The sequence below is a fragment of the Ruditapes philippinarum genome, unplaced genomic scaffold (assembly GCF_026571515.1).
Source record: "Ruditapes philippinarum isolate M1 unplaced genomic scaffold, ASM2657151v2 ctg6247_1_1_1_1, whole genome shotgun sequence".
NCBI classification, from domain to species: Eukaryota; Metazoa; Mollusca; class Bivalvia; order Venerida; family Veneridae; genus Ruditapes; species Ruditapes philippinarum.
The window spans coordinates 184,588-210,822 of NW_026858760.1; the positions used below are offsets into that span (position 1 = coordinate 184,588).

At 32.7% G+C, this 26,235-nt stretch overlaps 1 protein-coding gene across 1 annotated transcript; it reads right to left on the reverse strand.

Moving 5' to 3' along the window:
- Positions 1-628: 628 nt before the first annotated feature.
- On the reverse strand, positions 629-25,562 carry LOC132754156 (neuronal membrane glycoprotein M6-a-like). Its single transcript, XM_060744751.1, has 7 exons — positions 25,421-25,562; positions 19,177-19,333; positions 18,433-18,592; positions 7,061-7,226; positions 4,453-4,547; positions 3,470-3,535; positions 629-1,251 (listed from the first exon to the last, which is right to left on the reverse strand). Exons 1-7 carry the CDS (start codon positions 25,422-25,424, stop codon positions 1,111-1,113), a joined length of 789 nt encoding a protein of 262 aa, XP_060600734.1. The 5' UTR covers positions 25,425-25,562; the 3' UTR covers positions 629-1,110.
- Between the last annotated feature and the right edge of the window lie 673 nt (positions 25,563-26,235).

Below are 26,235 nucleotides of genomic sequence, written 5' to 3' on the forward strand. Positions count from 1 at the left end.
ATAAAGGCATACAATATTTGATATGTTTTATAAAGGAATACAATATTTGATATGTTTTGCACAAGTGATATGTAAAAATGATATGTTTTATGAACATTAAAACAATATATGACAACACAGAAACAATCTTTTCACACAGACTTTTCAAATAAAGGCACTGACAGTTATCGAAAACTTCAAAATGCAAATTTCAACTGTACACAAATTGTAATGACGTGAAAAGATTGTCTCAAATCCATGTTTAAAAAAAATACTTCCCTAAAAAAGTTGGAATAACAAACACCAAAAGGTAAATTCAAATCACATTATGCCCATCCATGTGTAATTGGTGAGTGCACAGGTAAAGGCTTAAAAAAAAATAATTAGTAGTTTTTCTATATTTCTTTTCTAAACATTTTTCATCATCAAATATTGGTCAATCACCATTATAACAGTCAATCTCTTGATACATATTACTGATTTATATTAACTCAACTAAACAGTGAAAAACGAGCATAATGTTACTTTAAATATCATATTTTGATTTTGTAAAAGTACAATATTAGATTTGTAATGAAATATTATACTTTTTTTTAATATATTTATTGCCTGTAAATAGGCATGGGAAGCATTTTGTATTTTGCAAAATTCTTACAGATTAACCTTTCCTAACTGTAGAAGACATGAGAAACCTTACTGAACTTCTGCATAACAAAAAAATTGTTCTTTTTTTCCAATTATATGTGTCAGTCAACCTTACATATACAAAGTAGGGCATCTATACATCTGCTTCATTGTCTATCATTTGTATCATTATACACGCATACCAGCTGCATCTCATATACATGAAAATATAACTAGAATATTGTGTGAAGAAAAAGGTGATGAAAATAATATAATGAAACTGTCCATCAGATTGAATTGGGATTATTTGACTTCAAACTGGCTCGAAATGTAATATCATTGCATTCAATGTCAATGTTTGTATAGTTTATATCAGCATATTTGGAATGTCAATCCCTGTGGTCACTTATTATACACCCTCTAGTCGAAAGCTTCATCCGAGTACGCACTATCATCATCATTATCGCGTGTGAGTCTCGATGAGGGGTCCAGCCAGCGTGTTGTATGTCAGTACTGCTGTGTCGAGGTCTTGTCCATGTTGGAGTGAAGTTCCAGCTCTTCCATGTCAACGGCATCACGATAATCAGTCAGCTCTTTCGATATCCTGATTCGCGTGTAGTTTGCGGCCAATGTTATCATAAAGTGTAACTGTGGAATAAGAAAAAATATATGACTATTAATAATCAATTTTAAAGGGACACCTCTTAGGAATTTTGTTATGAGATTACCAAAAATTAATTTTTTTTGAGATTTGTGTAACATTAATTTTGATGTAGGTCTGAAATTTCATATTATTCCATCAGAATATTAATTTTTATCATGCAAAATGACCAAAAAATTAAAAGTGTTGCAGCAGCTTTCACTCAAAATGGGCACTATCTATTTTTAATTTAAGTCGGAGTATGCTTCTTTATTATCCTTTTCAGATTTTTCAATATTATATAAAATGCACTAGTAAAACAGCATAAGGGCATCAAGACTAATGACTCTGGAATAAGTGCTTCACTTAATCTATGTTAAAATTTCAATTTTTACGTTTTTAGAGAACAGTAGAGCTCCTTTAAGACATAATCATTTGAAATACATGTAAAATGCACATTAACTGACAATTTGTTTTTTTTTTAAATTTTTTAGAAACAACCACAGTATTTCAATAATTTTGTTTCTGAAGTAAACAATTTTGTGACATTGAACAATCTCTTAAACAACCTCTAAATAATGCCATTCTCTTGAGATTTTTTTCTTTATGCAAATTAGAAGTCATTGTAGACAGTATCCAGAGTAAAAAGCATTTAAGGTCTTTATCAAATCAATAGCTTGAATAAAATTTGCATAATATTCTGCCTTTCATGCATTACGGTAGTTGAATATATTGGTTTGTTTTGGTGAAATGGGAGTTTGTAACAAGACATTAGACACATATGGACATACAAATGATCTCACTGCTCTCATCTTGTTTACAACCAACATTACCATATTACATGTGTACTTCCAAAATGATTGTATGAAATAAATACTGCAGTTTATTGCCTTAAAAACAAATGGCAAATGCACTAAAAACATTGCCCTACTTAAAATAGCAGTATAATATTTTGTTCCAGAACATTTTATTCTGTTTGCAAACAATATTCGTGTGTGTTAAGTAACAGAGACATATTATTTTACAACTTTTTCGAGAATCGACCATAAGATTGTGGAAACAATATAATTTTACTATTGATTAATTGAATGAAAATATTTCATAAGGTATAGCTTTATACCTTTAATGGCAGAAAAAAAGATCTACAGGTCTGTATAGAATAATAATGCAGTATAGGGGGATTCTAAGTTTTTATCACATCTTGATAGGGAAATATAATATTAAAGCTGCTTTTGATATTCAAAACATATGCATGATTTGCAATATGTTATTATTATCATACACAGATTTAACTTTTTCGGCGATGATTTCTTCCAAATGGACCTTGCGCCTGTATCTGGCGGAGATTAAATTATCAAACTATGCAAATTAAACTAATTAAAACGGTACATACAAATCACTACCCATGATATTTTGGGTTACAAACTACCAGATTTGCATGCATCAAATAGGATGCATATATTTTGAAGCTGTGCGTCTTTCTAGATTTTTATGCATCTCTGAAGCAGGATGCACTTTTAGATTAATCACTGTTTACAAGTTTATCATTAATGTTATTTGCAGACACATTATGAGTGACACAATGTCATGACCAACTTGGAACACCATATGTTTCCCAAAAACACATATCATTACATTTGTAATAAATTTACTTAACAATTTCAGTTCTAATGGCATTCATGACATGCCTATGACACCAGTTTGTCAGGCCAGCCTGCCCATCTGTGCAATCTGTTCCGTTCATGCATTTTTTATATTGAAATCCCCTTAAGTAACAATGTGCAGGTTCAATTTCAATGTTGGACAAGTCCATTTGTAACAGACCCGTGTTGCTTTTGCGACTCCGTAAAAACGGTATTGCACAGCCATGCATATTATATTTGGCATGATGTCATTTGCGGTAAAGAATCATAGTGTCTAAATGCTAGTGTTAATGTAAGTGCCCATCAATGAAAAAAACAGTTCTTTTTTTGGGCATGACTGTGATAAACAGAACATTGTATTCGTGTAGCTTCATTACTAAATTTATTTTAACTTGTTGAATGAAATAACATTATGCTTTTCCAGAAGCCCTCATTTAATTTTATTCAACTTGTTCAATCTATTCAGTATTGAACCTACACTTCTTTGTTGTCATCTTTTTAATAAATTTAGTGGTAAAAGGGTTAACTATCTGTATAAGCTTAAAGCATGAAATATTTTACTATAATTGATCATAATACTCACCATGCCTAGGCAGATTAAAGCTGCACCAACATAGGCTATACAAAATAGTGGGCCAGCCTCTTCTATCTACAAATATTATATCATACAAATATAATACAATACAAACAAATTGTATAATACAAATATATCATAATCATGTAACATGTAGAGCGTGAAACTTATTGCAGTATTTTTATATGACATAAACTATTAGTATTACATTGACTTTTTTTGCCCTATAAAAGCATTAGTTATTTATGTATGGGAAACTAATGGGCGATAACAAAACCATAAAATATTCTAAACCATAAAACACACTCATAAAATGTATGACTATATTTAAATGTTGTAAATGTCAAAATTTTTACAATTTACAACTTAAAGAAAAAATAAAGGCCCAGCACATTTTATTTTTTTGTCTGTGTTTGGTTCTCCAGATTTATGGAGTCAAAAATAAATATTTTACTGACATTTAGTCCTGAAAAAATGTTCAGTATTGGAAGTTTTGCTATCAGGTATTGCATGTCTAGATAGAATAATCAATATAGAAGGAACAAAGTAAGGTTTTTTAAAGAGTTTGAACTGAAGTCAAGAAGATTCTGGATTACAGAGAATCCCTGGATTGGGAGTTTTACATGTAATTGTAATTATATGTATTGCTTAATTCTAAATCAAAGAATAAGTGCTTTAAATATGAAAAGAATAAATGGCAATACCTTTACCATAAAAAATGATAATTAAATCCACTAGAAGACATGTAGCTACAGTAAAGTATTATTCAGATTGAAATAAATTTAACACAATTGATGGTACATGTATGTAAAAAGTGTTAAACTAATGTATACATGTACAACACTTTATTATAGAGTACAAAAACATACATCTTCACCATTAAAACACTATGACCATCATGCTAAAGATTTGCAAGACTGAAAAGCCATATAAAATTTATGAAACATCTGAAATGAACTTCATTAATAATCATTAATGAACTTAGTACTCACTCTATCACAGAATCTTCTTAGTTCTGTATGTCCACATAACTCTTCCTTACCAGGTGCTTGTATATTGAGAGGATAACTCTGATTTCTATACACACCTTAAATATAAAGACAAAAATAATTATTATAAATTATATTACACATACATAAAGATTTACATATGCAGATATCAGAACAACAGGTGTCCATAAGACAGTGTGCTTTAATAGTAAGAAAAGGAACAAACCTCTGTTTAAAGGTAACTCAGAGTTATGGGTCTTGTGCACATACTGTTGGAATATCACACAAAACTAGAACTATCGCTGAATGCGATTCATACCCCCACCAATGTCCTTGACAGAAGAGGACTTGGAAAGGTGGTTAAGGCAATAACTTGTGTGGCACAAATACATAAAAAGAAATTATCTCTGGTGAAAAAAAGACTAATAGTACAGGTAATAGTATAAATATATTATCAAATCATGTTCGAAACAGTTACAAAAAACTTTTCATTTTCCCTATGTACTAAACATTTTATTTTTAAGTCAATTTGTGACCTTCAAGTGTGGCCTTGACCTTAATCTGGCACACAGGTAACATGGGTTTTGCACATCGCCCAGTTGGGGTGAACATTTGAGTAAAGTTTGAAGAAAATCCTTCCATTAGTATAGAATTTATAGAGCGGACACAAAATACTGTCCAGTATTGATTGTATGTAAATTTGAAGACTTAAAAAGGGGCATAACTTTGTCAAAATGCAATACAGAGTAACGAAACTTGACCTGCATATCTTATTTGCGACATCTCGTATATCTTAAAGTTTCAAGCAAATACCTGTGCTAGTTTCAGAATTATTCAAGTACATGTTAAAATTCAAGAACATTTTCTAAGTCAATTATTGACCTTCAAGTGTGACCTTGACCTTTAGAAGGCACACAGGTGACATGGATTCTGCACATAACCTTGTTGAGGTGAACATTTGAGTAAAGTTTGAAGAAAATTCTTCCATTAGTATGGGATTTATAGAGCCGACACTACATATTGTCTAATATTTGATTGTATGTAAATTTGAAGACTTAAAAAGGGGCATAACTTTGTTAAAATGCAATACAGAATTATGAAACTTGACCAGCATATCTTAATTGTGACACTTCATATACATTTTAAGTTTCAAGCAAATACCTTTTCTATATTCAGAAATATTCAAATAAATGTTAAAATTTAAGAATATTTTCTAAGTCAATATTTGACCTTCAAGTGTGACCTTGACCTTAAGCCGGCAAAAGGGTGACATGAGTTCTGCACATCCCCTTGTTGAGGTGAACATTTGAGCCAAGATTGAAGAAAATCTTTCAATTAGTGTAGGACTTACAGAGCGGACACGACATACAGTGTAATATTTGATTGTTTGATATTTGACCTTCAATTGTGACCTTGACCTTGAGCTGACACATGGGTAACATCAGTTCTGCACATCCCCTTGTTGAGGTGAACATTTGAGCCAAGTTTGAAGAAAATCCTTCAATTAGTGTAGGACTTACAGAGCGGACACAACATACAGTGTAAAATTTGATTGTTTGATATTTGACCTTCAATTGTGACCTTGACCTTGAGCTGACACATGGGCAACATGGGTTCTGCACATCCCCTTGTTAAGGTGAACATTTGAGCCAAGTTTGAAGAAAATCCTTCAATTAGTGTATGACTAACAGAGCGGACACGACATACTGTGTAATATTTAATTGTTTGATATTTGACCTTCAATTGTGACCTTGACCTTCAGCTGATACATGGGCAACATGGGTTCTGCACATCCTCTTGTTGAGGTGAACATTTTAGCCAAGTTTGAAGAAAATCTTTCAATTAGTGTAGGACTTACAGAGCGGACACGACATACTGTGTAATATTTGATTGTTTGATATTTGACCTTCAATTGTGACCTTGACCTTGAGCTGACACATGGGCAACATGGGTTCTGCACATCCCCTTGTTGAGGTGAACATTTGAGCCAAGTTTGAAGAAAATCCTTCAATTGGTATGGGAGTTATAGAGCGGACACGAAAATGGAGACGGACCGACCGACCGACCGACGGACGGACCGACGCGACAAAGCGAATCCATTATAGCCCCCCCCACATTTTGTGGTGGGGGTATAACAAGTGTGTGATATTTTAACCCATTCCTTTTAGTAGTTTTGATGATACCATCATGCACTTCCATGCTGACTGATCATGGTTGCATTTTTCGTCATTCAATCATATTTAAATAAAAAAAAAGTTCCCTTTTGATAAATAATAAATAGTTTTGTCCAGATTGTAAATTGGGCAAATCATTTTTTTCCTGACTTTCAAGCTTTACAGGTGCCCCTTTGCATTATTTCAGCCACCAGCAGGTACCTGGGGAGAACTACTGACTTTCAGTGGCATTCTCACATAAAAGAATCCAAAGACCCTTGAATGTCTCCAACATCACCTACAGCAGTGAGGGGCAAGTGATTTGAAGTCAACAATCTTAAGCACTTGGCCATGGATGACCCGACAGCAAGTCCATTTAATGTATGAACCATGTATGGGTTAAGCACTGTTTACAGGAAACATTCAGGTTTTGATATATTTATAATTATCATACTTACCAAACTGTGTCAGACTGAAACAATAATTTGTGAGGCTTGCAGCATCTTTACTGTATATCTCTGTGTTACATATTGACCTCAACATGAGGTAAACAATCACTGGTATAACACCAACAGACATGATCACCAGCCAGGCTAGGTTCAAGATGTACGATATCACCATAAACTGAAAATACATAAGGCATGGTAACCCTAAGTAAGTGTGGTGTAGGGTAAGTAGGATAATTTCTTTATTTATATATTTAAAAAACAACTTTTTAAATTGATTGTATAGAAAGTTCAAAAGGGCAAATAAAAAGTCTATGGTCAGCACTAACAAGAGCTGTCACAGGAGACAGCGAAGCTCGACTAATAAAATACTGGACGCAGTAAGGAGGACAAAACTATGAAAGAAAAATCAATTATGTATAATTTAATGTATTAAGTTATAGTAAAAAAACATTTGTTAACATAAATTCCAAGATCAAGGGGAATAATTCTAGAAATAGTCATGCTAGAGTTATGGACCTTGCCACACAACATTTGTGTAATGATAAGAAATATATATTTGAAGTTTGAAGTAGATACCTTAAAAAGTAAAGAAGTTATTATATTTCTTAAAGAAAATCCTAAGTTCAAAGAGAAATAAATCTGTAAATATTGCTTCAAGAGTTATGTACATTGTCACATAAAATGTAATTGATGATAAGGAATAAGTATTTGAAGTTTGAGGTAGATACCTTTAAAAATAAAAAAGTTATAATAAAAAATAACATTTTTCTAGTAAAAAAAATCTAACTTTATGGGGAGATAATTCTTGCAATATTGGTGCAAGAGCTATGAACCTTGTCGCATAAGATGTGGATGATGATAACGTAAATATATTTGAAGTATGAAGTTGATCCCTTTAGAAATAAATAAGTAACAGTAAAAAATGATATTTTTTATGGAAAATTCTAAGTTCAAAGGGAGATAAATCTGAAAATATTGGTGCTAGAGTTATGAACCTTGTCACATAAGATGGGGGCGATGATAACGTAAATATATTTGAAGTATGAGGTTGATCCCTTAAGAAATAAAGAAGTAACAGTAAAAAATAGTATTTTTTAAGGAAAATTCTAAGTTCAAGGGGAGATAAATCTTAAATATTGGTGCTAGAGTTATGAACCTTGTCACATAAGATGTGGTTGATGATAAGGAACATATATTTGAAGTTTGAAGTTGATACCTTAAGAAATGACAAAGTTATAGTGAAAAATATTTTACTGCACCAAAACTTTAATCTAAAATCTGGACGCGGACGCCGGGGCGAGTAGGACAGCTCTCCATATACTTCGTATAGTCGAGCTAAAAAGGGTGTAGGACTGGTACAAAGTTGGGACATCCTACTACTTTGGAAGGGGCCTAAAGAATTTGTCCTTGGAATTTGAAACTGCCAACTATTAATACGAGATATTAAGATTTACAGGTAAGCAACATTCAATATAGATTCTTTTAGTCCAAATAATCATACTCTAAAACAAGATGTTATGTCTGGGAAATATTCTCTGCTAATACCTGTGACCTAGCTTGATAAAAGTCTGAATCTGCCTGAGTTGTCACATTATTTGGACTAGACTATGGGTTATAGAAAAATCTATCAGAATTAAGAATCTATTAGACTGCTTGAATGTCAAGCTAGCTTGGCTTAAGATTACTGGTTTATAGGTACTTACAGAAAATATCATTGATTACTGACACTGTTGTATAGATTGTTAAAAAAAAAATTCCTGTTAACTAACTAAAGCCATTACTGCTGGCTAAGAGTTATTGAAAATATCATTTATCATTGACACTGTAACAGAAACATTTCTATATAAATTGTTTTTAAAACAAATTCAAAATGCTATAATACTGCTTAGCTAAGCAATTAATACTATTGCCGAAGAGTTACTGAAATTATTATTGATTGCTGACACTGTAATGTAACAGAAGCATTTCTTTCTACATGTAAATTGTTTCAAAAAAAAATTCCCATTGTATTAAAGATCAAGAACAGAAAATTTAAATTTTCCACACATTACAATGTATATGAGAAATATTTATAGTATAATGTTGAAATATTTGTCACCATATCTGTTATCATAATATGACCTTTGAATTGATATTACAATGTTTTAAACTGATAATATATTGTATGGTGCACAAGTACCAGTTTTATCAAAGAGTGCAAACAAAAATTTAGCTTAACCTTTACCCAGAAGGAACCTTAAGTGATAAGCCTTTTTCTTAATACAGTTATATATATATGAGACGCGTCACGACAAAACCAACATAATGGGTTTGCGACAAGCATGGATCCAGACCAGCCTGCCCATCCGCGCAGTCTGATCAGGATCCATGCTGTTCGCTATCAGTTTCTCGTCTTGTTATATGGTTCGTAAGCGAACAGCATGGATCCTGATCAGACTGCGCGGATGAGCAGGCTGGTCTGGATCCATGCTGGTCGCAAACCCATTATGTTGGTTTTGTAATGACGCGGCTCATATATAGTGCCAGGCAGCACCTTGTACATCCATACAGTCTGACCAGACCGCTCTATTCAGTGGGCAGACCTGACTTTCAGTTGTCAGCCTGATACCTCTATAACTGATGATTACGGATGCCAGACAATTCCATTTTTGAAATTCTGTAGACTAAGGGTGAAGGATGGTGAAGAATAAAAGATCAAACAGAAATGAATACTAGAAAAGTTTTGCCATATCAGCTATATGCTAATCAATAAATTTTAAACAATTATATATACATGTACAGTATCATGCCCTTTGTATTACAATTTTTTTCTCCCTTTTGTCATGATAGGCAAATATTCTTAGTTTCATATTGATATCTTTAAAATTGTTTTAGTAATGGCCTACATTAAAGTTTTTGCACAACAACGAGGCCGCAGTTATCATAAATAGTAACAGCTTGACTTTTTCTTATAACCAGAAGTGCTAATAAAAAATGGACAGTCATTCAAAATTTAACAGACATGTGCACCTGAAATTTAATTTTTCCTAAACATTTTTCCTACTTGAAATTCTTTACCACATGAACTTGGACATATACTGACATTTGGTTAACCTTTCCACAATACAAAACATTTCAAAACATAAACTGCCACAAACAGCCTAAGATTAAAAATTACCTAGTTTTTTTGTATGTGTTTTCAGAAAAAGTCTAGTCAACCAAAGTAAACCTAAGTTGAATGATTTCTGAACAGAAAAAAACCAACTATTAATGGGCTTTATCTATTTAATGTAACATTTAATTGATGATTTTAAAGTCATGTATCAAAATAAAAACTAACGATTCAATCTAACAGCAATGGAAACCTACAAATGAATGGAAAATTACCCATCAAATCATATACTATGATTTTCGGCAAGGATGGGCATTTCTTTTTATCGTCTCTACACCTTTTTTTTGGCGGGGGGGGGGGGGTTAGGGATTGGAGAGAAAAGGGTCATTTTATCAGATCAGAACGTTCACTGTTAGTATGAGCAAATCAATGTGATAGTTTTGAAGGAGCTCCACTGAGGTCCTAAAGTCTGAAGATATAAAATTTGAAATTTTCGCATATCAATCAACAAGTGCCCTTAATATTTGAGAATAAGCAACCCATAATGAAGACAACTACTTGAGATCTAAATTGAAAATCACTTTTTTTTACAAAATTCATTTCAAAAAGAGGTGGTCGACAAAATGCAATAAACATAATATTATTGCAAATAAATTGAAATTCAAAAGATAAAGATCCACCCCTTTTCCAAATTTTTTATTATGTTTTAAAATAACCAGGAGACACTGAAATATTTAGTATTATGTTATCAAACAAGAGCTGTAAGTCATACAGTGAGTTCTACTATTCTCAGTGCTTAACAGTAACAAAAGTCTGGTTAATGTAGGTATTAACAAAGATGAAGATTTCATTCACAAAAAACACAACAACTTATAATACACATGACACATACAGTCATGTAGTTATGAGTTTTGGATGATGAGGATCAAATTTTGTTCAGTTTATAAATTCAAAATCCATGTCAGAGTAATGGGTCTTGGAAAGTGACCTTCGAGAAACAATCAGTAGTTTAATGAAAGATATATGCTGCACCAAAATTTTTCTAAAGTCATAGTTCAGTCAAAATTTATGGCAGATATATGGCCCTCGGAAAGTGACATACAAGACATGCATTAAGTTTCAAGTGAATACCTTTAGTAGATAAATTGAAGATTCATGTTGCATGCAAAACTTTAACCAAGAATTTTCACAAAGGGCTATAATTCTGCCAAATCTTTGCTAGAGTAACAGGCCTTGGATAGTGACCTCAAATCGTGATTACAAAGAGATGTAGTAAGTCTCAATTGGACATCAATTGGGGCAGTTCACCATAACTGACTGGTGCATAAATGCAATTCAACATTATATGCACTGAAAGTACTTCAATCTTGCAATTTGATCTCTTTCTCACTGATTATGAGTGTATTCGACAGGTCTATTGTTACCTGTTCAGTGTTATTATTTTCGTTATGAATTCTCTCAAACTTTTACACTTCCGAAAATTCAAAAGTATTAAGAGTTCAAGGCCATAAAAAACTGAAATTCAGCATGGCAGGTGCATTTATCATTAAAGGAACTCCACTAAGGTCTAAAGGTCTAAAACAGAAAATTTCACAAGTATTAAGTGAAGGTAAAATATTAAGTGAAGAACTTAATATGGAAAATTCTGCAAAAGATAACAAAGAAATATACTCAGATTTAACTAAAAATCGTATTTTGTATGATTCTTAGGCAGACTGGGTTGCCTGCTTTTTATTTTTGGGTCATTTTCTCCATAAAAATTATTATTCTGGTAAGAATAACCTCAAAATTTGCACACAAGTTATTGGTCCTGACCTTCATTAGTTGGAACACAAATCTCAGAAAAATATTTCCAGTCCTGTCATGTTGAAAAACGACATTGAGGTATTAGATGCCCTAAGCAGTATCTCCTTTCTGAAGAGTATTCATTTTCAGTGAAGAGACAGAGCTTCGATAGGGTGTGGGTTCAAACCCCAGAAGAGGCAATATATTTTTTTTCCTTCAATTTTTGACTTTTTCTTCTTTTTGATTAATCAGATTATGATTTTCTTTCTTTATTTATATCTAAAATGTGAAATCAAAATATACTAAAATTTAATAACATACATTTTTTTGAATAAGTGTCAACTACACATCTAATATCTTAAGATTTTATACAATAAAATTGTTATCTCATTGTACTTTACACAGTAATAAGTACTTTATACCAAAAATGTTTTCACGTAGGTCGCCTGACCTCAGGACCGAGGGATTCAATTCATTAATCAGTTTCTGATACTAATAGTAAACACAGACACTATAATCTTACTGTAAATATCTCACAGTCTCAACATGGGTTCAATTTTTGAAATACCATCTTTATCCAGATAATCTTGTTTACAATATCTCTGACCTAGTTTATTATTGATAAACAACGTCAACCTTATTTATTTACATCACAATATCTAGAACAGGTTCATTGCCATTATTGCGCATTCTAACGTACACACGTTGTTCGAATGATGCAAGGATCTGTTGATGACATCTCCATCTTTACCTTAGAAACTCTGTGAATGATTGTATATCTAGATATACTGTAGTACTGAATAGTATATCAGATCTACAATATGAGGCAAAAAATCCATAGAAAGAGGGGGCGTGGATGTTTATGTTTACATTATTTGTTGTTTTTTTTCCTCATAACAAAAATAATTCTCTGAAGAGTAGCTTTTATACAGGTAATGATTTGCTGTTACACTTGAAGCACTTGTCAATTGTTAAGTAACTACACCATTTTAGAATGCTAGTATGGCCCAAAGTTTGTGGGAAAGGTGACCGTTGTAACAAGAGAAATCATCCAGAACTTGGCAAATATAGGTTTTTCCGAGATAATTCCTCGCCCCCACTTTAGACATTATAGCTTCCAATGCATTGCAGTCATAATAGATTAATAGTCAACTCATTGCGCTTATTTTCAAAGCTGTAACTGTAAAAGTTTGTTTGTACCCCCCCTGTAACATTCTTAATTCCGGAGTAAGTCTATTGACTGGTTTTCTAGTGCATAAGAGTAATGGCATGACTGGTGTACATTTGCTGAAACATCACCACAATAACTGTTCCAGTCATCACTAGTGTCTTACATAGAAAATGTTAAAAAGTAATCCTGGGTATTAACAATGATAATGTTTTGCATATTGTTAGCCAGTCCATCCTACACATATAACAATTCTTTTGTGATGAAATAATGAGTAAAAACTTGTATGGTTACTGATTGAATTCTGCTCTACATAATTGTACATAAAGTACAATCATATGTACGCCACAAAAGGGAACATGTGACATAAATGTAATATTACTAATAAATGTGTGAATAACTATTTAGTTGCCTACACAAAATGTTTTCTCTATGGTTGTTATAATTATTAAGCATATATTTATGTATAATTACATCTTTTGTCAATATGAAGCATTAGCAGCCTTGATACTATCTGGCCCGGAGATTATAAATTTTTTTTCCTGAGTTCTGTCTCATTAATCCCAGGATTTTCATTGGTTGGCGTTTCTGACCAATCAAATACTTTGAGATCTGAGATTGAGCTCAGAGAATTTCTATATAACCTTGAACCCTGGCCTTGAAATTCCTGGAGTACATAACTGTTTTAAAGGTAATTATAATTGTCATTAGCTTGGCAGAATAAACTCAGGATGAGCAAGAAACTTTACACTCATTGCTAAGAGGAACTGATTTGAGAGTGTGTCTATAAGCTTATAGCTTCTGACACAACTGAACTAAAATTAATTCTGTAAATACTAAACTAATATCATTAAAGAAGACCACTTTCTGGATCATCAAAATCTTAATTCAGTTGTCAAGTTAGTTAAGTCTCCATACAGTGAGCTGTTGCTTAATTTGAGCACTGTGACACGATTATAATAAGCGATCATGATCTGAAATTTTGCACACAAGTTATTGGTCAAGACTATTATAAAATGGAACATTAATCTTTAAAAAATTATTTCCAGTCCCATCGTGTCAAAAAACCTCAGTGGAGTCCCATTAACAATGGACTGTTCCAGGACAGATTCAAAATAGGGCAAGTCCATCCTACAAATTTAAAATGTTTTGGATTAAAATGTCATTTATAATAATTATATATTAAACTATTCTGGTTATAAGCACTTTGCCATTGTCTGAAAATGATTAATTATACTAATACATACAGCTTAAAGAAGTTAAACAAAGCCTGCACGATGTTTTGTTCACACTACTGGAAGGTTTCAGAAACAGCAGCTTTCTGATAGTGTGAGTATAACAGATGCCATTAATCCATATTTATAATTTGTTTTGAAGGTTAGTTTGCTCTATAAATAGTATCATCTGACACCTCGTACTTTGCTAGTACAAGGAGGAGCATAGTGCATCACAAGTGAAACATGAGTGACATGCATGCGCTTGAAAATGTCAAAAACTGTTTTTTAAAGGTAGTTAATCATTTTTACCGAAGAATGTTACAAAAGAATGTTCATTTGAATCATTTCTAAATTTTAAGTAAGATGGTGTCTGAAATTACTTTTTCAATGTAGGAAAAAACAGTTCAACTATGTGTTCATATTAGACAAATATCATAAAAGTGGATTGGTCTACAACGGGACACATTTTCCATAAGTATTTCAAATATTGATAAAAACAATAGAAATGTAACACTTAGATATCCTTATGAAATATTTCCAGAAAAAAATGTTGATAAAGAGTTCTTAAGTGATTTAATGTGAACATAATTATATATGATGTACAATAATTGTTGTGTGTGTTCTGGAACACTATATTATCTGCTATATTTGAACAATTATGTCATAAGGGTTCATGTAATCTAACACTTACAATCAACAACCATATATAATTTTTTGGTGGTTTGTTTTCATGTACGATACTAAACACTATCAACATAATTATTTATAGAATACCAGATCGTCCATTATAGACCAATTCACTTTAAAGATGGAAATGAAGGGTTTCTCCTACATGAACAAACATGTGGGCAACTTGTCCGATTTATCTAGGAAGAGTGCATTAAGGTTAATGATTTTGTCCGCTATAAATTCGAACAAGCAATGAAAAAAGGTACCATCTTCACTTTAATTTTCACCTCATATTGTATGAAAATAGGTGGGACATATCTTTCCGTTAGAGATTGTGAACCTAAGTAAAGTACAGAAATAAAACGGACAAATTTAGAAGTCAAATAGTAAAAAGAGATTTCCTTATAAAGAGTAGACAAAAATACAATTTTTTTTTATTATCTCCCATATGTCAAATTCTTTACTGAAATATATATGTGCAAAAATACTCCATTTTTAATATCATGAAAACAATTTTTCTGTGTTTATTTTACTGTCCAATTTTTTAGTCACATGGATACTGCAATGGGCAAATTGCTACATTTATGCTTCACTGTTGGAGAAGGACATCTTGTGCCCTGCTCTGTATCATGTTGAAAGCAAAAGGGCATTAGCTGGTGCCCGGCTCTGTTTTATTTTGAAAGCAAGAGGGCACCTCAAAATTTCTGATCTTCTGAACGTCTTCAGCACGATAGCTTCCACACATATTTCATAAATTTGTATTTAGTTTAAACATATTTATATCTAACTCCATTATGAAACAAGTACTTGCAACTTATATTAATCACTTTCGAGTCTGCTTCCTTGAACTAACCAGTACTGGTGATACAGTGTATATGAGGAAACATGACTGTGACCCAAGTAGGGCTCAAACCCATAATCCCTGGGTTGAGAGGCAGACACTTTAACCACTAGGCCACCGCTCCCCTCATTTTATTTTATGATGGTCCCCTCATTATCTTTAATGACAACTAGATAAAAGAATTCGGTCAAAACACAAAAAATCTATATGTGAAAAAGTTACTCAGTCAAATACGCATTCATAGAAAATGTCACTAAGTGAAAGATAGATAACTGGGTTTACTGTAGATAATGTTATATAAGTAGGATGGCCTTGAATAGCTTATATTATGTTAAAGCGAGAAAATTCGTATTCAGCACTTTCTAAATTTGCTCACATGCAACCTTATAGATTTTTATTTCTAAACAATTTTTTTTTTTCTTCATTTTTTTTTAAAGCTGGATAGCAAAATAAGATTGTAGCTTATTTAAATAATTCTTGAGTCTGTTTCCTGCAACTAAACATACTGGAGTTGTGCCATATAAAGAAAAATGGTAAAGACTAAAGACCCAAGTTTGAGTTCAAGGCCCCCATCACTATTCCTCAATGTAATGTTAAGATACAAGTTAAAAATTCAGGAGATTTCAAGAAAACAAACCGAAAATTATAAGTGCTGTTAAAATTATAAACATCTGGGCAAACTGCACAAGATTTAATTTTAGAATGATGATATAACACAAAAGAATATTATTTCAGCTTTGCATAATTATAGATCTATAAAATACTACTGTACATGTATATAACAACCTATGCTAGGCACAATTTCTGGCAAACTTATATATCCACAAGAACCTAATATTTTCATTTTAAATAGTGTCTTTTATAGGCAGTATGCTTAAGGTAAATGTAGTTAAGTAAAAAAAATAAAGTTGGAAGTAAAAAATAATCGCCAGATTTTGTAGCCAAAATGCAAAAATAATCGCCAATCTTATAAAATAATCGCAAATGGCGACTATGGCGACCGACAGCGTGAGCCCTGTAGTTTGATTGTTTCTATGCAACATCTCTAAAAGTTATAAAAAAATCTACTTATCCAAGGGAAGCAACTCAATATTTTAACTGAATGAAGAATATAATATATCTGGCAGAGTTAGCTCTCTTATGAATGTTCAATGTTCACAGAAAACATTGAATATCTAAAGAATTCTTGGAAAGCTCAATGAATTTACTATGCATTATAGTGATCTACATTACAATCAGCAGATGTTATAATGTATTTATAAGCAGTGTTTTAATTCAAATCAAATTCAAAATATTTTTGATCCGAAATCTTAACCAACTTCAGATTAATCACTTCCCTAGTACAATTCCTGGATGAAAAATTTAAGTCACATTTACAGTATCAAATTAGAAACATTACAATGACAACAGTGAGCTCAAACCCGGATATGTTATTGGCTTACCCATAGCACATTTACCCATGAAACCAGTCATTTTTGCTGACTAACCATGATCTGCACTGTTTGCTTATCATATTTATTAAACATGATATATTATTCTGTCCAGATTCAAGGACGGACAAGTCCATTTTAGATATTTAGCCTGATGAGGGTCCCTTACCTTATATGATTAAATAATAGATTTTAAATGTAAAAATTTAACATGTACAGATATTAACCTTTAACCCAATTGGATCAAGCAGGAATATTAATCATTTCACAAAATACAACAGAAAGGTTAAGGAAAATATTAATTGTAAAAACAGATGAATCTCTGTCAACTGCCACTCCCTTTGAAAGTAACTATTAGTAAGAACTTTATCTTAAGGTCATTTATATGAAACCAAATCCTATTAAGGTGAATGAAAAATGAAAACTTCAAACTTGATTTACATTAGTAGGAGTACCCTAACTTTCCCTAAGATTATATTAACTATAATTAGGTGCTCAAATGACAGATAAAACTCTACAATATGTAAACATTGAAAGTAGAAATAGATGGTTTTATTACCCCTCACTATTTTTGTAATGTTAATTTCCCATAGGCCAATAGGAGTTATTCTTACTGTTTACTAGTATTTCTGTGAACCATGTGTTTGTATTGCTACATGTACACAGGTAATAGTATTTTCAAAGTAAACATCTGAAAAATAAAAACCTATAGAAACACGTTTAACAGTGTCCCAAAGACATATTTTTCGGGTAATTAATCAAATAATACATACATTGTATATTTGTGAGTAACAGTAAAAATATAAAATAAATAAGAGTAAAAATATCATCCTAAGGAAAATACTGTTTCCCGAGGCTTCATAAATAAAATCAACCTCTAAATAACAAGGGTTTTCTGTGATGCAACCTGGTGACCAAGTTATTGCACCCAGATTTCTCAAATTAACACTTTACCGTAAAATTGTTAAGAGTTACATGTAATGGGAGACATTTTGAGCAAGTTTTATATAGATTTGATCTAGATCATAGAAGATGGGTGGACACTTGATCATTCCTTGTAGCTCATGGTCATCCTTAAGCACAGGTGAGCTATTATAACACAGTGATCTTATCAACTCAAGCAAGGAGGCCTACATGTATGGAAACCTCTTCACAATCATTAATACACACTGATACTTACAAATGCTGCTGAAATTCGGCCACCCATAATGCAACTGGCTCCAGAATAAACATTCTTTCTAGTTGCTCCTGTTGCTAGGAAAGAAAATATCAACAGAAGTATGGCAAACAGTGCCATCACTACAGCAATCACTATAAATACAATCTGTAGTACCTCCAACCTGAAATAAATAAATGTACATGTATGTATCAATTTTACATGTATATAAATTTGCGAAGGCAATGTACAAGACACTGATTTAGAAGATTATTTCAAAAGAAACAAATCTTTTTTTCACATCTTTTACTTGAAAAGCAATAATTTCAAGAAAGTACCAAGATCCAAACCAAAGTAATAATTGAATAGCACCATTTGCAATAATACATGTAAGTTGATCATAAGGAGACAGTGTATATCAAACAGGCAAGGAAAATTAAGGCAAAAAATGTCTTCTGTCTCCAGAAAAATGTGGAATGTAAACAGACTGGCCTGGCTCTATACTGGCAGCAAATGCTATTTTTATACCTGTAACCTAACAAGTTTTATATATGGTACTTATATGACATCAAAGGGTGAAATTTGGGAATGTCACTACCCCATGGTTGACATCACTTGCTTCTGGTGAACATTTCCTTCTATCACCCTCAGTTAGATGTGATATTCACTTTCAGTTCAAATTCATGCAGGTTAAATAGTAAATAAATTTAATTCACCAAAGGCAATCTATAATCAATTAGAATAGCATTATAATAGAGTATAACTTACCATGATACGTTGAATTGGAAGAGCTCCTGCATTACAGACTTAATAATGATTGTCAGCGCACGATATAACGTGCCACAAAATACCCCGACTCCAACAAACACAATAATACATGCTATCAGTGAGGCAAATGGTATATTGCCTATCTTTTCTGTGAAAGCTGAAAAGACAAACAAAAAAATGTTAGTTTGACATTGTAATTTAGTTATTGTGTTAGTTGGATGCAATTTGATTTTTTTTGCATAGTGACCAATCCATGCCCCAAACACCTGTGGTCCAACCCTAAACATAGAGAATAATAGGTTGGTGCCGTGGATGGAGAAAGTTTATCTGGCTCTGCTCCGGAATTAATTGGGTTCGCCTTCGGCTCACCAAATAAATTCCTCCGCCTCGCCAGATAAACTTTCTCCATCCACGGCACCAATCTATTATTCTATTTATCCTGTCACCGTTTTTTTTAAAGAATTTTATTAAGCAAACTACCTTTAATCACACTATCTGAAATGTTTTATTTCTTTATAAACAAAGAAGGCCCTAAGCGTGCATTATTCTACAACAATGCACTCGCTGTTCTTATTATCTCCCTGTGTATTTTCACATTGAGGGCGCCATTTTGTTTGAAAAATGTGATAAATAAAAACAATTTTGTTGTGAAAACTATCTAGAATGAAAGAAAATGATCTAACTAAGAAAATGAATCCGAACACCAATATCTTTTATTCAGTCGTTAACGCTGTACAGACGTTTAAAGTATTGTTTACGTGACGTCACAATGTAACGCCAAACAGCACGTGCAAAACAATCAAATCAAGTACGCTATTTTAATGTCGCAAACGAGTTAAGTTTTACATTTATTTCACTTTTAATAATTTTTATTTCGCTTGAAAAATTATAGAGTGAAATAAAATAAACAAACAAAGTTTTATCAACGTTTCCAAAATTCGTTATTCTACACACAGAAGATTTAACGACAGTTTTTATATTTTTTCTTGAAAAGTAGTCAGACAAACTATGCATACCACGTGATCAAGTGCCGTAGATCAGTAAAAATATACGGCACCTTGTTATCGGGCCGAAATTGATACAAGTGACAGGATAAAACTGAATTCTGACTTTGTTTAATGTTATAATAAAACAAGGGGGCAAATTGATAGCCCTTATATCGCACACCTGATTATTAAGGGTCTTAGGCTCTTAATTGATACAGTTAGCTAATTAAACTGTAAAACATGGGTTCAATGTAATTAATTAATTACAATCAATATGGAAATGCTTCAATTTAATTACCATTATATAATTACATGTGGATGGACATTATCATACAACGATCCTAAAAACATCCTGAGCCAATTCCATAAGTAACTACGTTTTCTATCCAACATTACAGATGAAATATAAGTTCATCTACAAGGGGCATATTTTAATTACAGTCAACTATCGTTATCTCGACATCGCTTTTCTCGATATTTCTTTATCTCGATGAAATTTTGAAAGTCCCGATTTTCTTCCTTCTTTATCTATATTGGATATATTTGTTTATCTCGATATTTTTATTTTGACATTTTCAGTATCTCGATGTAAAATTTTAGCCCGGACAGTTATTTTCACACTATTCTCTATTGTTTATCTCGACTAATAGTTTTCTTTCGTCTGTTCCCTTCAGACGTGTGAAACAACACAAACCAGACGATAGTTGCTCAATAGCACTTGTCATAAAGATGATTACATTATTATTATGTTTGTAACAAGTTGAGCTGTTATTATAAAAGTTAATCTAATTAGCGTGTTGATTGACTTATGTCCAAAATGAGTGAATCTTACGTTCTTTATAAATATTCAAACACTGTATCAATTCATTATGACTTTAAATGTAAATGAAATAGTGAAAGTATAGAAACGTTATCGTTGCAATATTGTTTCACAACATCAACAAATCAATCAGCGGTCGAACAATCTTGAGAAAGACCTGATAACTAACCTGGGAGGATATCAGGATCAACCACCCTGAAAACAATGTTTTCACTATATTGGTGTATTACTGAGTAAACCCTACCATGTGTTTTTATCACAGACACCTGTATTTCCGCTGGTAAACATCCGCTAATGTTACTTTGTTAAATATTGACTACGCTTATGAAAACAAGACACGGGGATATCATAGTTTATTTGACATAAGGTATGCACATGTCATTTGTAAAAATCAGTTTCTGCCTTGTTCAAACTCTCATATGTTTATCTCGACTTATTGTTATCTCGATATTTTTTGGACGGTCCCGATGACTTCGAGATAACGAGAGTCAACTGTAATGGCAACAACTCAATTTAACCATGATTTGAACGTGAAAGTACATACATGTCTAATATACCGTTGTAAAGATTATTGGTTTCTAAACAACATTATTGGTGACTAACCAACAGTCTATTTTGGCACGATTTACACATGCAGTAAACTTTTAGCAGGTCATTTATTGATTTAAATACATGTGGTTTTGTGTACTGGTTGTAAACATGGCTAAGTTGCATTGTGATTTGAGAGAGGATCAATGAGGTTATTGCAAAATTTGTGGGTTATTGGGTAAATGCACATCAGAAATTAAATGGATCTAGATTTAGTTTATTGAGAAAATGCCCTTCCATATTGTACAATTGCCAGGTGGGTGTTAAAGTCTGAGGAAGGTAGGACTGTTAAGGATGATCCCTGCCCTGGCGGCCAATTTTCGCTTCCTCTGAAAAAGACATAAGAATACTGTTAAAGCCATAGTTGATAAAGATGCAAGATATATCATGGAGGAGATAAGTCACGCCCGTTTAACTCACAACGAGTGTAAAATGTCCATCGGTAAAAATGTTGTGAGCAACTTCCGTTCCTTGTTGTGAGCACCCATCTAGGACGTGTGACACGATAAACAAGGTGAGTTTTTGTCTGTAGTCTTGGAAGGAGTTACCTCAGATTCAGTATCTGTAGAATCTGGCCTCGCACAGGGCTCAGTCCTTGGCCCAAGTCTGTTCCTTTTCTACATAAATGACATCCCAGAGGGTCTTAACGCAGTCGTCCCACTATTTGCAGATGATACGCTGGCCTACCTTGCCATCACGAACAAGTCTGACTGTTCCACCCTAGAAGCTGACCATGACAAACTAGCTGTCTGGGAAGAGAACAGGAAAATGTCATTCCACCCAGACAAATGCCAAGTCCTCACCATCTGCCACAACTACACTCTTCATGGTCATACTCTAAAGCACATCACATCAGCTAAATACCTTGGATGCACCCTGAATAACAACCTAGACTGGGGCCAACATATAAATAACATCTGTAACAAAGCCAACCCTACCACCAGCTTCCTGCGATGAAACCTTAACATCGCCTCTACTTCCACCAAAGAAACGGCCTACAAAGCTCTAGTCCGCCCCACAGTGGAGTATGCAAGCACTGTCTGGGACCTCCACTAGAAGGGAGACATACACCGTCTAGACATGGTCCAACGACTTGCTGCACGGTATGTTAAGAACAAGTACCACAACAGGTCCAGCGTCTCAGACATGCTTGCAGACCTTGAATGGAATTCACTACAAGAACATCGCAAGGAGGCCAGACTGATCATGCTCTACAAAGTCATCAACAACAAGGTCGCTCTAGACAACTCACAAGACACAACTCATGATCATACCCTCAAACTCCACATCTACAAGAAATTCACACAACCTATCCTACAAGATTCCCTACTGCCGTACACAATACCGTCAACAATCCTTCTTCCCACGCACCATCAAAGACTGGAACAGCCTACCTCCAGATGCTACGTCAGCCGGTACAGTTGAGTCATTCCTTACTCATCTGTACCAACTCTATATCTAAACCACACTCTAGTCTGTTTTTAACCTGCACTGTATATATTCCTCACTATTTCCGTCTTGCGCATTAACTTGGCAGTAAACTTCAGTTAGTTGAAGGTGGCCAGTATATTGGAAGAAGAAGAAGAAAACATGGTTGACTGACCCATGGATTTATATTACAAGGATCGGACACTTTCGTTTAGCTTAAAGTCCCGTCGCGCGCATGCGCGGAATCGGATAAAGGTGGACAGAATGAGATGGCGGAATGCGCGGAGTACGAAATATGACAGATTTTCACCGGAGTATGTGGTGTTATTGCAGCTTTGTGAAAAATTATACACATATGAAAGTATTGATGCAGTATTATTTTGTGTCGCTAAAGTATTAATATATGAAAATATGCTGATAGAACGCTGCAACGCTTAGTTAAAAAGTACCTAATTTGAAAAATATTCGCCTATTGTTTAGGCATACTCTCTACACTTCGCCGCCCTTATACTTCAAGCACGAATTATTACCGCGATTCAGAATAAGATAATTATTTTTTACATGGTTTAATAATGGCATTGCAAAAAATGTTTATTGATTGCTAAATAACTTTTAAAGAAATTCATGTTTGAAATGTGTCTTTATTTCTGTGAATTATTTCCAAATGATTTGTACATTTTTTATTTGATTACCTGTATATTAGTATAAATATAGTAAATATTCTACTAATAAGTGTATTAAATATATTTTCAGACCATTCTAGACAAGCATTCCTATAGATGAATTCATTAGATTGGCAAGGAAGAAACTTTTATTGGCATAGAGAACAGCTGTTTTATAATATTATTTTTTATTTTGAAACATAATTTTTTTCATGGTTATCCTTAACAATTCACGTCAAATGATTTATTTATCACATGTTTATTTTCATTATTTTTCAGAGAAAGCACTATACAAATTTAGTTGTATATTTTCAATTTCATTTATAAATGTTAATAAAGAAAATAGATTTACATTGTATTTATATATATCCTCTTCAGAATCATTTTCTTACCACATATGCCATGGACTGTAGTTAAAGACCGCGCATATACAAAATATACATTCAAATTCTATTTGTTTTGGAAGATTGAGTGTTGCAATTATCACATGTAACCTGGTAATGAAAGTTTGGAAATAAAGTTTTTTAATTATCACTTACCCCCTTCAAAAGTAATTAAACTTGAAAGAAATTTAAGCGATGTGTAAAAAATAATCAACAGTTACTTTTATTTCGCAAAATACTGACCCAAACTGTAAAGATTTTTATTGTTTTTCTAGCGTTACATTAATAAGTATCATAAATATCTTTCTACAGGCATTCAAATAAAAAGAATAATTAAAATATACGGATTAAAATATACGAGTGACATTAAACAGGCCGGAATCGAGACAGCCACACGAGAGAACTTTACTGTTACGATGATTGTCTACTTCACTGCACCGACATTTGAAAACAGATTTACAAAAATAATAATGATATAAATGATGAATGAAATTTAAATATTCTATAATTATGGCAATATTGACAATTTCGGCAATATTTTGTACTAAAAAATGAATAAATTTTCTTCACGTGTAAAGGCCGCAATACATTACCCGTAAAACAATTGTGCGTTAATAAATTTGACTACATAACCCAATAAATCTTAAATATTGCATCTTTGATCATCTGTGAATAACTTACATCGGCTTCTTTTTTATTTTGAAACTGAAAGTATTATGGTACCGTAATAATAAATTTCAAATACCTGCTTTTTATATAAAAAATGTAAATTTACCGCGGATTTCGTCAAGTTAATTTTTTAACCGTCGTTGCGGACAGATAAACTGTACCTTTAAAAAATAAATTAGATATTTGAATTAAATAAGTATTTTTCTTCAAAATAAACTTTAAATCTCCAAAATCGGATAATAAATGGAAAAGCTGTATGGTATTTTGTAAAGTAGGTATCCGCTGCGAACGGGCATTTACGCTTAGCGCCGGTAAATTATCGATCGATGTACCTTAATCGGGTGCACGACAAGATATTAAAGCATTTATATAGGGTTAACTGGGAGTGTCCGATCCCTGTAATATAAATCCGTGACTGACCATAGATGTTTCTAATTTAAATCATTCAGTTATTCTATGCATGACATGTGTATTTTAAAGTCAAGATGTGACAGTTAAACACAATTCAATAAAATAGTAAATACAAGTTCTTTTTGTTTGTACAATTTGCTGAAAATAATATGAACAATGGTACTATAGGGGACCATCCTACATGTATTTTGTAATAAACAGTAACTAAAAAATACTAAAAACACAACAATATGATTAACTCAAAGAACCAAACAACTTTCCATACACTAAAACATATCAAACATAAAGTTATCATACCCATTTTGCTTTATTTGGCAAACTATATATATCAAGAATATTTAAACCATGATTAATAAAACTTGAAATTCCAAAATTTTCGAAAACACCCGGAAGTGACTATATCTTAATCAATAAATACAATATGGCAGACACGAACAGATGTCAAGTATTTTTATTCGTACTCGTTTTTTTCGAAATCTGATTTTGTCTTTTTACGTTCAATTTTGCACCATATATTTATGCTTTAACGCAGATAAGCGTCAAAAACCATAAAAGAAAACTTCTTAAATAACAGCAATTTATTATTAGATTTTGCAGACGAAAGAAACTGTCTGATATCGAAAGAATTGAGAACGAATTTAAATGTGTCGGCTGGGCGTTTTTGTTTGTTACTAGCATGAGTCATACCGGAAGACTTGTCTATTTTCCATATCACCCGTAATTAATACGTGCTAAGTACGAAATGATCATGTGTTTAAAAACGGAAAGTACATTCGTATGCAGCTAAATGTGATTCTAAAAAAGCAGTGGAGACCTATTATATCTGTTGCTAAAAAAGGAAAGTACGTTCGTTTTTCTAAAAAAGCATTGGATATCTATTTTCTGTTGATGACATTTGAAATAAAGTATAAATGTAAAATTCTTCACACAATTACTTACAAAACATGGTAAATTTGTTGTTCTAGGCTTTCTTTAGGGATTACGTATTTCTATATTTCATTGTCACTGCAGTGTTGTTTGTGACTTGCGGAGGCCGTAAAATGTCGCCCGTACTTTCAATCAAAGAGGTTATTTCGATCATTGAAGATGGATCAGCACAACATAATCGCAAG